Source organism: Xiphias gladius, chromosome 18 (assembly GCF_016859285.1).
Source record: "Xiphias gladius isolate SHS-SW01 ecotype Sanya breed wild chromosome 18, ASM1685928v1, whole genome shotgun sequence".
Classification (NCBI taxonomy): Eukaryota; Metazoa; Chordata; class Actinopteri; order Istiophoriformes; family Xiphiidae; genus Xiphias; species Xiphias gladius.
In genome coordinates, this window is record NC_053417.1 from 10,623,800 (window position 1) to 10,637,705 (window position 13,906).

A 13,906-nucleotide genomic window follows, 5' to 3' on the forward strand; every position below is an offset into this window, starting at 1 on the left:
TTTCCTCACTTGCCTCCCTGCCCATTTTCACCACCTGGTCGGCCCTTATTATGCCTCGTCAACCCGGCGAAAGGCGCCCTCAGGCGGACACAGTTTGACAGCCCCCCGACCCCCCGCATGCTTTAGCCACTGGGAGGCTGACGAAGTGACAGGGGCTCTCTCCGGGAAATGTAAAGATCACTGACAGGTCTGGTGAGATTCTGCCACTGCCTCAGCCTGGGAGGGTAATTTCAGGCCAGCAAAAACACTGCGCGTACTAACCAACCAGACAAGCTGTCTCAAACGAGGAAGCATAATGAGAACCTGTGTAAAAACAGAAACACGTAAAGTTTCATGCTTCCACGGGTTCAAGCACCTCAACATTTTAAACTGGCTGTTAGTTTATTAACATGTTTTCTGTGTAATCCTTGATGAATATGAAGCCCCAAGGAGTGTCTCCGGATTATAAAAGTGATTGGAAACATCTATCCCGATTTAAAAGGACAGCAAAACAACATCAAACGTATAATTACATTGATTTTAACAGGGTGTAGAACCAATACCTTAATGATGGGTGGCCTTATGGCAGCCATTTTTGTTTGGGTCAACGAAGTCGAGACGCACCTTGTGAAGAAGGTTAAAATTCACATTCTTGCCCGCGATTTAGGGAACATCTTTTGTGCACCCAGCAGAAGAGACGAGTCTTTGGAGATTGCAGACACCTCTTCAAAACGCGGTAAATGTCGCGGAGTTTTTAATAACGGCAGTAAATTGTGCTTTCTGAAGTGCCCATAGTGTCTTGTTGTGTTCAGAGTTTGTCATCTATTACATCTGCAACCTACTCGCGACATCTATAAAGCTAAATAGGAGAAGTTCGTTTATATTTAGCATAGTATATTTAGTGCGTAGGTGGGAAAAGTTTAAGTGAAAAGTTATTCCAGAGTAGAAACGCTTTCAGGTAATCGGGATAAATGTGCTGGTCAGATAACTGGTGTTTTTAACTTAGCTGGTTACTAAACTTAATGGAGAAAGGTCACCGTGTTTATAAAACTGGGATAAAGGGGGTCATTATCACCTTTACAGTGGGGACTACCCAAGAAGGTGTTAGCAACATGTCGTTACATCTTTTTTTTCCCCCAGTGCTATGGGGCCCGCGTCTATGTGAGTTGGCTACAAGTGCCAAAGTCAGCCATAAAACTCTGGAGTGGCCCCTCGAAAAGACCACATTAGTAAAACTATGGCCGCTTGCTCTAAGAGATCGTTACTTTAGTCCATGTCTTCGTTGTCAAATGCTGAATGGGGAACGTAAGCTAAGTAAGAGTAGATTTTTTTTGGGGGGGGGGTTCATTTATTAAAACATGCTGCCATAAAGTATGCAGCCAAATAGAAATACATTATCTAATAGTTAAACACCCGATATATTCTCACGATACGGACGTGTTGAACCCGATAGCAGGGGTTGAGCGGAGTACTATCTTGGCAGAAAGCTCTTTTGTGCGCATGCGTAGTAATAGTTGCGAGTAGCTGAAGAACAGCAACTATTTCAGTTAATTGGAAAAGCATTTCACGTCCTCGCTTTACTCAAAGCTCACGTAACGTTTCGAAGAGAGGAAATGGAAAGACATTTTTTTCCATTGTAGAAGGGATCGTTTAAAAAAAAAAAAAACAGAGGCGTGGCCATGGGTCGCCTTTATCCCACAATGCATAGCGCACGTATGGCAGTTACAAGCTAAGCTGTTTACATTTAAGTGTCACACGCAGCGTTTTGGTGTAACTATTGGAGGTTTACTCCATTGTAAAGTGGGGTTATAGTTTATATATCTGAATTCCAAGCCACTTCAGTAATGGTATTTTTTATTTTTTTGCACCTTGAAACCTAAGTGAGGACGCTAGGGCAGAGAATGGGGTGGGCCTCGCAGACGACAACCGGCAGAACACTCTTGTTTCTCTTCAAATCGCATAAATCTTTCGCCTTTTACTAAAGATTTCCGTGGAGAGGAACAATAAGAGTTATATCTAATTTTTTGATGCCCTGCGAAAGCGGGGCTTCCTACTGGTGTAAAATACAAACAAACAACTGGGAGATCTGCTGGTCCGTGACACTGGGACTTCACCGTGCAATGGTGTGAGGCGACACATGTGCCAGTGTCACCCCAGCAAGTCTGTGTGTACTTGTGGCGATACGCGTTCCGGGTCTACGGCGGAGGAGTTAGACACCTGCGTATCTCGTCTTTCTCTCGGGAGCCAAACCCCGTCCGAGGTATCTCTAAACAAACACTAAAGAGTCCCAGCTCATGTACAAGATACTTAAAATACAGTAAACACTTTCCGAAGCGGACGGGAACCGACTCACTTGTATTGCGTACCTAAGACCACGGTAGGGCGCACACTTCGACATAAACCCGAGCTACAATGACGGCTCACCGCACAGTGTGCCCCATACCGACTTATCGTAAAAAAAACCTTTGTCTAGTCATGAACCCCGGAAGTGTCAAAGTTAGAAGCACGGGTTTGCCGAGTTTTTTCCTTAGAATGGAGTGTTGGTTCTCAGTTTCAGTGACACAAATGCCAAATATGTAAGCAGACGGGTGTGGCAGCAGAAACATAGTGTACATGCGCATCCCTCCGAAGACCTTTTTTTTTTTTTTTTTTTTTACATGATATGAATATGAATAATGAATGTCCACAAACATCATTTTCGGGAATATCAGACAGCGAATTCAAAACGTGAAACGCTGAGCTACACATAGGACTGCATGACCCGTGGGTTGGACATGATGTGAGTGGCTGCATTTCGCCAAGCCGCCAGTGAGGGGAAGAAATACCCCAGCGGCGCAAAAAAAAAAAAAAAAAAAAGTGCGGGAAATTGCAAAAAAGAAGAAGAAGAAGCAGCAGCAAAACAGAGAAAATAAAAACAAAATGTCGATCTCCATTATAACTAATATGAATGCTCTATCTTTGCCACAGGCTGTGAGAAGGTTTTCTGTAGTCGTTTACGGATATATCGTGAACATCACTGACATTCAAAGTTGCATCGCAGCCGTCCGTCCTGTGAAGACGGTGAAGGAGTAAGAGGAGCGCTTCTGCACCGATTGAATAAAACTTGTTGCTTTGTTGTAGTTGTTGTTGTTGTTGTTGATGTTAAGGGAACGAGACCAGAGAAAGAGGGAATGCAGCTCAAGCAGCCGAGATAGGTCCACGTGTAAAATCTTCTTATCCTGTGAACTGCTGATCATTATTATAGTCAGAGGTCACCCTGCCAGTGAAGTCCTCAGTTGAGACCAGTCAGGGATGCTCATGATGCTGTAAAGACCGAAGACTTGACAGATTGTGACAATGTGCTGCCACTTAACAGCAACAAGAAGCTGGGGACACCGTGCCCACCAGAAAGCAAAGGAGGAATTTCCAGTCTGAGGCCCTCGATTCACCAAACTACCAAGCGACCCAGACATTCACTGAAAATGCGGGTGAAATTATTTACATGGATCTTTTGCTATATTCATTTGTGGAGAACAAAGGATTCTGCAAGCTAATGAATCTGGTGGCACCTCATTACACACTTCTCGCAGGCATTCACTTCAGCATCAAAGTTCTGCCCAAGCTATTGGGAGATCATTAAAACTGTGAAAAAAGTGAAAGAGAGCCTTGAGAACATTGAGGGCAGTGTTGTGCATTGCACAGCTGATATTTGGACCAGAAAGTTCTCGACCAGCTCCTACCTGTCGCCTACAGGACATTGGATTGTACAGAATATATCGGGGGATGGGAACGTGCCAGTGCATTGCTCAACATGAAGGTCATCGATACTGAGCACACTCCAGCAGATATCTTGCAACATGTCCAGGTCTTTGCTGAGGAGCGGCAAACTACGGTTCCACGCAGATTCACTGTTCGGTCGTTGGTCACTAACAACACCTGCAATATGGTGAAGGCCATGTCAGACAGTGGCTTTGAAAACATTAGATGCATTCCCCCCCTACACTTGATTGTAACAGGTGCTATTGAAGGTTGCCACGGTGTGGTTAGTGTAATCAACACTGCGAGACAGATTTACCAACACCGTACATGTGTCAGACAAAGCAGTGGCTAAGCTGCATGAGACACAGGAGCAACTTGGCCTCGCTGTGGCTGGCTTAATTCATGATGTGCCGACCAGGTGGAATACAGTGATGTTGATGCTGTGGCGCTTGCTGGAGCAGAAGAAGGCAGTGATTGCCAAGTCCACAGAGATGGACCTGCGTGGCTCTGTCTCACGGCATCAGTGGACTTTGATGGAGGCCGTAGTCAGAGTCTTGGAGCCATTTGAGGAAGCAACACGCACAGCGTGCCAAGAAGAACCATCTATTTTCTCTGTGATTCCACGCATCCAGGCCCTCAGGGCTGCACTGAACGAACTTATGGCAAATAAGGATGTGAGTGATCTGAGGCTAGAGCCACCTTGATGAGCACTTTCAATGCGTCTTTGAAAGGCCCACCAACACCTACTTTGAAGCCACTCTCTTGGACCCCAGATTTAAGATCCTGCCGATGGCACTGCTCAGCAAGCTGGATTTTGAAAGGTTAAAAGTTGCCTTGGCAGTGGAGGTTGAGGCATTTCTGCAGCAGGACATCGTGCCCTCAGCAGGTGAAGCTGGTTCTTCATCAGTCGCGGTGCCAGAATCAAAGGGAACCAGCAGCAAGCCAACAAGCCTTTTCTGAGGTGCAATGCAGAGTCTTAGAGCAAATCATGCAGCATCTTTCGTCAAAGACAGTGACATCGTCAGGACTAGCGGAGAACTACCTAGCAGAGAGCAGCACAAAATCACTGACCTCCGACCCAGTGATTTCATGCTGGTCAGCAAAGATGGTACAATGTCCTGCACTGGCTTGAGGAGGATTTTATGCATGCTCCCCAAAAACCTGTAATTGACCGTAGTGGGCATCACACACTGCACTGTCTTAGTCACATCATTCTTCACACCCGTCACCCGTCTGTAAATAATACAGACTGTCAACAAGGACCTTCCTCTCTATCTTTCCACAGAGGCCAAGGATTATTTTGAATCTGAAACTCATAGCACTATTAAGTTGTCAATGCAGTTTTTTTTTTTTTTCTTCATTATTTTGGATTATTACATCTTGGCTGTATTTTACTATCACTCTGTGGTGCATTATACTCAACACGTTGTGTAGCTTCTTATTTTTTAAAAGACCGGTTTGTAGGATTTAAGGGGATCTATTGACAGAAATGGAATATAATATATATATAATTCTGTTTTCATTAGTGTATAATCACCTGGAACTATGAGTCGTTGTGTTTTCATCAGCTTGTGTAGAATGAGCCCTGCTCCTACACGCTTGGTAAGGGAGGGGTATTCAGTTGGTTGCAATCTGCAACCTCACCGCTAGATGTCCCTAAATCCTACACGCTGCTCCTTTCATTTGTATACTTTTGTAGAGACGTTGAAATAAAAAATCACAATGAAGATTGTGTTTTTTGTTTGTGTTTGTTTTTATTGTTCCCTTAAAGTCGTCATTAAATTGTTGGCAAAATGAGGGAGGAAGCACATGCCAATGAGAGAATGGAGAAAAAAAGTATATCAATGCAAATATCATTTCACTACACTGCACATGCTGCATGACTTCTCAGTGAAAGGCAATTAGATCCCATCATAACCTTTGACCAAGGTTAGCTTCAACAGGTTATTAAGCCAACATGCAAATAACAGTCAAAGAAAGTCTGGAGTCAAGATCCGAAAGAATTACTTGTGAGGGACATTAACCTATGTGACATAGAATAATCATTTTTAGAAATCTAGCATATCATTTAATACAAAATTTCACTGCATGAAACTGCATCAAGAGAGGTTCCTCTGCATCTCTCTCTGTTTGTTTTTCTTTTAAATACAATGATGCCTTTTGGAAACATTTAAAGAAAGTTTCAAAGGCAGTTTTAAGTGCACTTCAGATTTAATATTTGAAACATTTGTACTTCAAGCATTCAGCTAATTGTATCTGCAATTGTAGTGCAAACATTTGAAGCCATTTGGAGCAGTGTTTTTTACACATTTTGTTTCATACAGATTTCCTACAGTTTGTTAGGGGCACGTGAAATTACGTACAAACCCCATTTTGGTGATTGTCTTTGCACCCTTTGTTAATATAAAGCTATGTACATGTTGAAATAGCTTTGGAGCCTCTATTTTTTATAAAGGACGTAGAGAGCCTCGCAAATGGTAACAAACAAGTCATTAGATATTTTGTTAGACAATAATAATCATAGTAAAATACTCACACTTTAAAACAGTTAAATTAATACAATTTAAAAAATTCTTGATTCTTAGAGCATAGCTGAATAAACAGTGAAATGTAAATTAACAGTAACATTAAATGGGATTAAATAGCTAAATTCAATAACAATATTTTAACAATATAGCTTAGTAAAAAAAAACTCTGAAAGTTAAACAGGGATTCTTTATTTTTACATTTTGATTAATCAGTTTCCCATTTGCCACCTCTTATCACCATTTATCTGCCACCCATTGTATTGTTGTGAGATGTAACAGAGGCTCTCAGTGTCCTTTATTTTAAAAACCCTACTGACACATTGATTTAGAAATGCATGGATGCGTTTGTTTCATCTTACATTAAGCCTTTATTATATGTCTACATTCATATCAATTCATGAATTGCTTTATAATCTTCTGCAAGGCTATCCAGGTTTTCTCTACCTGTCCTCGGTGCTAGCTACTGTACAGTCAGCATGTAGTAACTTAAAGCATCTGACCGTTTTCATTTTTATGCTATTCACAACAAATCAATACATCACCTGATTGTCTCTCTCCAACTTATAAATGTAAGCATCAATGAAACACTGTTTCAAGCTATCAAATTAATCTATTCTTTCTTGCGCTTTTCTTTGCGTCAAAGGCACAAATAGATCACAGCAAATACACTTCTGCAGTGATGGACACAATAAGAGCCAATTTTTTTTTTTTTTTTTTTTTTTTTTTTTGGGTAACAAATATAGAACATTGCTGAAAGATCAGGAGGATCTCCCAAACAGTTTGCCCAAGTTTGTGCTGATATTTAAAGTGTGTTGCAGGCTCTTTCATTGCATATCATGGTTTTTATGTCACAGTGATCTCCTGCAGCAGATCAGCAGGGAAGTAGCCCAGCTTGCGTCCAGTGCTGACCTTCAAGTAGCCGCCTTTCTCATCTCCTTTCTTCACCACAATCTGAAACTCAGAGTGACAACAGTGTGGTCAGTGTTAACTCAATACACTCTCAAAGGCTTCTACACATTAATTTATACACCCTGCACCATTTTTATTTGCTGATACTGAGGGTACAACAGGATTAGCGGGCATTTTGATGGTAAAACATTAATAAGATTAACAATATACAAGGGCAGGGGGCTGATGTGATGATGTTACATGTTTGTTGTTTTGATAATAAATACTTCCTTTACTTCCAGTGATCTCCAAAGAAGAGGAAAAACTTTACCGGCAGATATCTTTCCAGGTTTAACTTATAAGTGAGCAGCAGTTACACCAACACATGAAAAACATCTCACAGTGTTTGTGAAAAATGTGATTAGGAATCTGCTGCGTGTTGTTCAGTTACTGTATCCATACAACCACACACACAGTTGTGCAGTTACCTGATCTTTCTTCAGTGTGATTTGTCCCATCTCTCTGTTCCCTACAAAGGAGCGTGTCACCTTGTAAACTCTTTCCGAAGCACGCACTTTTATGAGGTAGTTGGTGGGGAAGTAGCCTGCCTTATCTCCCACCTTTCCCTGCAAAATAGAGTGAACAGACTTTGAGCTCATCCTCAGCACAGGAGGACAGAACTAAAGTTGGTTTACTACAGACTGAAACGGCACATTTAAAGATTCAAATTAAAGCTTAGATAATCAAGAAGCTAGACTCACCCTCCACCACTCTTCATTGGAGTCATCCAGGACTGTGATCCGATCACCAGGGCTGATACACACACGCACATACACAGTCAGTGCCTTTCATCACTGCCTTTTCGTTTGATAATTCAATTCAACATTAAAAAAGTCTTCGATTATTGAAGATGAAGGTAGATTTAAAAGAATAAATTAAAGAATAAATGCTTTATGCTGAATGTAATCATTGCATGTTATTTGTGTTTTTTCAAACTTACTGGAAGTCCAGGTCGTCTTTCTCGATGGCCTTGAAGCGGTAGAGAGCCAGGTAATAGTGGGACTGGGAGAATGTGCCCTTACTCTGTAGACGAAACAGCCCATACGCTACTGGCTATGACAACTGGTATTGATTTATAACAAAAACAGGTGCGTGTACGATATTGCAAACGGCATTAGTTGCTCTGAGTAGCTTCTTGAGAGGAAGACTGATGATCTGTACTGTTTCTTACCTTATCATCTGCTTTGTCTCCTCCTTTGTCCTTCTTATCATCAGGCTTCCCTGTGTAAACATCAGATATCAGCGTCACCAACAAAGGCCTTGTTTTTTCATAGTAAAGGATTTATATTTAGTAACATAACGTTTCGTGTTATCGTTATTATTGTAGGTATGTAGCATTCTTGTTGAATTTGTGACTTCTTAAACATTTTTTCTGCATTTTCACAACACAGCACATTTTCTCAGATGTATGTTTTTTTTTAATTTAATTCCATTGTTGGAAATAGGATTATAGACAAAATGTTATTTTTTATGACTATACTTAGTATATACCACAGAGAACACCTAACCATCTAATTGTCTAGTTTCTTTGTACCTTCTCCTCCCTCCTCACTCTCTTTGGGCTGTTGGTTCTCTTCTTCCTCTTCCTCCATCATCATCATCATCTAGACGACAAAACATTGTTAAAATCACCACTCTATTCAAATATCACTTTTCATATACTTATTAATACATGATTTCATAACATTGTATTTGCTTGAATTAATGCTTGAACAGTTTCTTCTGCTGGTGTCAGTGAACAAATGTGTGAGGGACGGCTTGATTAAAAATAGATTGTACACTCACATTTTTCTTGTCATTTTCATTCTTTTTGCGCTCCTTATTTGCCATGATGACACCGACCCGCAGGGTGTCAAAGACGGGGTCGTTCCGGTTTGGGTTGTCTGGTCAAGGACAGACTAGTTAGTCAGACAATTATCTCCATATTTTGTTACCTCAGAAAAGTGATATCTGGTCAAAGATTTCTTGGATTTCTAAAATCCGGGATACAGCCTTTATATTTTATATTTTGCGATCAAATTGTCGTCTGAAAGAGTAAAGCCTATTTGTTAAAGAATATCATGTATCTATCTGTACCAATAAAGGGTTTGCACTGGACAATGGTATTTTATTTATTTAGTTAACTATTCAGTTGCTTTCATTTCTAAAAAAACAACTTGAAGGTCAAAATGCTGTTTCAAAGTCTTCTTCGCACCAGCAGGTAGCCTTTATTTTTGTATTATTTTGCAGTCCTCACAAACAAGTTTGTAACTGTAGCATTTGAACTCTCCACGTTGTCAAAACCTCACTAATTGTTAGAAAAAAAAATACGAGGACATGACTTAAGTCTCCTTAATGTTAGCTACAGCCCAGAATATAAGGTTAAACCGAGATATACATGAGACATACTGTCATTCAGGACTCAGTGGACTCACTTGAATCTGGTTGGTCACTGCTGTACAGGGGGGAGCTGTAGGCCCTTCTGAAGCCAGGCGGCTACAGGGAACAAAAAGAGAACATTTGAATGTTTCCAACCAGTTTTAGTCATAAACATCTGTCTTCCCAAGGGCAAAGTAATGGGACAATGCATAAGTTGTAGCGGCCTACGATACTGTACTGTAGATATTGTTGTTTCCCAGAGAATGAAATCCATTCCCAGAGCACGACAGCAGAGGGAACAGGACTCACAATTTTGCCAAAGCATCTCTGGAACTCGACATATGACTGACATGCATGGTGGATGTTTGTCTTGCAGTTTTTACACCTCAGAGCAAACTTGTTGTTCACTGAAAGATAAACAAAGGGACATCTGTGGGGCCAGTCAGAAGTCAAGAATCAAGCTTTATAATTAGAAAACATAACATTTATCAGAAAATATAATATTATGTTGTGGATGTTTGCGCATATATTTTCTTAACGAAATTTCCAGTACATACAGACGATCATGCGAGCACAGACATCACAGAACTTGGGTTTCTTGCAGTAGTGGTCCTTGAACTTGTGGGGTTTGTCGTTGACCCGCAGAGCTGGGTTGGGAGGAGGTTCCGGTTCCTTCTCCTCCACTTCCACCTCCTCCTCATATATGAAATAGACCTGGAGACACAAAAGACATATCTCAGACAGCCATTAAAAAAAACACACACAATGCACGGGTATTGTTTCAATGCTGCCCCTGAGGCTTTGCCTCCAGAGGAGAAAAAATATGATGATGTGGACTAGGTTCATGTGAATAATGTAGTAATCTTATGTAAAAAAGTGTCAAAATGTTGAAATACTGGCATCATTTGCCTACATTCCCTGTGTATCATGGTCAATAGAAAGGGGCAGTGACTAAATGTCTAATTTGAGTGAAATCTTTACTAGTTTTGTTGCCATATTTTCATCATTTGATACCTGATATGTCAAATCGAGTTTTGTTCTGTGAAATTTGCTGTGTGAAAAAAATGTGTCCGCTAGAACAGATCACCTTTCAAGAGTCTGTTTGATTTCTGTATTCTTTAAACATTTTCAAATTGCCAAAGTCCTACGGAGTGAGGTCTGCCATTGAATTGTGAACCTTTTTTAAATGCACTTCTATTGGATTTCACCGTAACTGCAGAGCACTATTCTAACAATGTGTCCAAACGTTCATGACAAGATCTGCATTCTGTTGTTCAGCTTCGTCTTCTTCTTTTGCGCATCTACAGGATCACATTTCTACCTAAACCTACAGTAATAATCCTTTGTAGATCAGCCAGCAGTGTTTCTTTAAGCCACAGGGGAATGAAAGACAGAAACACTTAAGTCAGAGCTCATATTTTTCCAATTGACGCTGCACTGTGTTCCTGTCCCAGCTGGTGGCTATTTTGAACCGCTTGAGTATGGCATTGCTAACAGTGGGGGTGGAGGGGTTGACATGGTCCTGTCACTCACGGTGTCTCCGTCCTCCCTCACTACATTGTCAGGAGCTGGTGGATTGTCATGGATATCCACTGAGTTTTTGTCATCCTCCCTGACACACACACACACGAAGAAAAAAAAAACAGTAATGAGTAAGATCCAATCATGTAGCTACATATGACTGCTTTAAGTTAAATTTACTTAATTTTGTATCCTCAAAGTCTTAACTTTGGTTTTTATGCTCGACTTCATATTTGTCCGTAGGTGAACATGTGATCCTCAAACAGGACATGTGAACATAAAGGTTGTTGGGGTTACAAGGTTTCCACAGGATAACGTCACGGAGAGATCTGATGTAACTGACATGCTTTGTGTTGGCATCAAATTGCCATTCCACCTTAAAATAGTTGAGTGATTATTTCTTCTTGGAGACTCCTGTGATACATTTTGTCAAATGAACATAGAGCTGCTTGATCATTATCGTATGTGAATATAGACTGAAATGGATAATTGATGATGATGTGCTTTTCAGTCTGGGCTGTTGCAACATTTAGTTTGCTAACAGTTCAACTGAGTCTTGTAGAGATGGTGAAGAGGTGCAGGTAGGCAAAGTAGGGCTAGCAATATTTTTGTATTGTAGAGTTAATTGAACGGATTTCAGGAAATATACTCACTGGTCCATGGTGTTGGGTGGACAATGTCAGTGCTTCCTCGCCTACAAAGATATTTATATATTTATTCATTAGTTTATAGCATTTATTCTTTTTATTATCTCTTTCTTAAATTATCTAATTTAAGAAAGACAATCATTTTCCCATATCAGATGCCATTGTGGGTGAACTCAACAAGCACCACATATGTGTACACTTCTAATTAAACAAAACTGAATGAAATATATAGGCAGAAAATTAGGTGATATTTATTATTTACTGTATATTTGTCATGCATGGATGTTGGCCTTCACATGGCATTCAGTCAAAATGCATTGCATAGATATAGGCACGATATTTCGCCACCCTTTATCCGCTATAAGAGGATAATGAAAAATACCTTATTGTGACACAACAGAATTTCATATAGTATTTATGATGTGAAGTAGTTTAGCACAAACACTGTTGTTTGAGACACGGCACACACAGCGACACAAACAGACATGTGAGTACAGATGTACAAGATGTTTTTCTCGTGTCTGTATGAACACATGACAAAAAAAAGTTACATGTAGATGTGCACTTATTGCATATCCATACACACACATACTGTTTGAATGCACTTGTCCACTGGACCCAAACTATTCCAGGGTTGTGAAATTTGATCTAATCCAAGCTAAATTTGGGTGCTGCTGCCAGTCAGGAAAAGAAGAGTAAAATTCACGGCAATAACAATCAGTCTTTGCGAATAAAAACATTGCCAATATGCCAATTGTTCAACTAGTAATTCAAAGCTTTACGTAACTGTCCCACTGAGATTAATTGAAATAAACTGACTTTCACACTTTTGTCATGCAAACACACTTTTCAGTAGAATAGCCCATGCTTCAAAATTCTACTGGAACATGCTTGTTGTAAAAAATTCACACAGATCACACAGAAGAAACTTCTAACCTGTTGTGTTGGTGAGTCCCTGTGAATGAATCCTTCACCTGCTGGCGATGACTGGAGTGCTGTATGGCCGGTGGACCTGAGTCTAACAAACCAGCCGACCAACCTGCCTTCCCACTGCAGGCCCTCGGGGTTCTGTGTTAAAACCCTGGACCCCTTTCTCTATTCACCCTATAGTCCCTCCAGGTGATTTCCAAAGTGATTTCAGGCTTGGGGTGTGAGCATATCTCTGTATTTGTGTACTTATCAATAATTTTGTGTGTGTATTTGCATGTGTGTTTGTGTGCTTAGTAGGCTGAGCACTCATGTGTCAAGCTGAGTGTTTGCGACAGCTGGGGACCTTGGACAGAGCACAGATGACGAGGGGAAATCAGATACTTTCTCTCCTTCTGTCTTCATTACACACATATACTCACCTCTTTCCCCTTGCCCCACTTGTTCCAAGACAACAGAAACACACACCCACATGGAAAAACTAAGGCATTCATAATGCTTAACTGCTTAACTGTCTTTGTCATTTTATCCCATGGAGAGCAAGAACAAGGCGCAGATTTGATCTGATAACTCACGTCAGTCCTGTATTAAATCTGTGCATATGAATTATTGTGGTTATGCTTCATTGTAAGCAAGACGCAGCTACTGGTGAAGTCACTGTTATTTTACTGTTTTTGACACAGCATTACGCCGTCATGTGTGCTATAAAATGTGGGGGTAGGGGGAGGTGATGCTTTGTTTTGGAGGCTAGCATTGCGTGGGGGGGTTTTTTACTCATGACATCTGTGTTTCTAAAACCCTGGCTGCTGCCCTGTTTGTGGGTTATGCAATATTGTACTGTGCCCTTACACTGGACCAGGACCTGTTGTATTTTTACTGTCTACACCTAAACTACTTCATAAAGGAGTTGAGTGGAAGTGTTGTTGTCTGTAATAACTCATCCTGATTATTTCTTCAGTTAGATCTTAAAGCTTTAACAGTAGCTGGCACAGGTCTACAGATTCACACTTTCACACTCAGACAGTGTTACTATGGGTAGATGACAGAATATTTGATCAAGTCACCATGACCCTGAGGTGGTCTTAGGAGGGGAGTCACGGGGTCACTAACATCAGGGATTTTAGTGACCCCTTTCTTCTATGTTAGAGGCGTGAATGTGTGTAAATGCTGTGTGTTTACATAGAATGGCTCACCTGAAAATTGAAAGTTTGTCCTGGTGGTGGTGCTAGAGGCTAAATAACATCATCAGGCCATTCAAGT

At 40.8% G+C, this 13,906-nt stretch overlaps 1 protein-coding gene and 1 non-coding gene across 3 annotated transcripts; one reads left to right on the plus strand and one right to left on the minus strand.

Annotated features, from left to right (window-relative positions):
- The first annotated feature begins 1,913 nt into the window (after positions 1-1,913).
- LOC120804583 lies at positions 1,914-2,027 on the plus strand. The gene has a single exon (XR_005709460.1). It is a non-coding gene; the product is annotated as a U5 spliceosomal RNA (small nuclear RNA).
- Positions 2,028-6,944: 4,917 nt separating this feature from the next.
- LOC120803297 (SH3 and cysteine-rich domain-containing protein 3-like) lies at positions 6,945-12,920 on the minus strand. 2 transcript variants are annotated; one of them, XM_040151634.1, is made up of 13 exons: positions 12,656-12,920; positions 11,726-11,766; positions 11,085-11,163; positions 10,109-10,265; positions 9,861-9,958; positions 9,608-9,668; positions 8,979-9,076; positions 8,728-8,797; positions 8,365-8,414; positions 8,134-8,216; positions 7,895-7,946; positions 7,622-7,759; positions 6,945-7,196 (listed from the first exon to the last, which is right to left on the minus strand). In XM_040151634.1, exons 2-13 carry the CDS (start codon positions 11,731-11,733, stop codon positions 7,089-7,091), a joined length of 1,002 nt encoding a protein of 333 aa, XP_040007568.1. In that variant the 5' UTR covers positions 11,734-11,766; positions 12,656-12,920; the 3' UTR covers positions 6,945-7,088. The 2 variants fall into 2 exon arrangements, with proteins under 2 accessions (XP_040007568.1, XP_040007567.1); XM_040151633.1 differs by having other exon boundaries at positions 9,780-9,958.
- Positions 12,921-13,906: the final 986 nt, after the last annotated feature.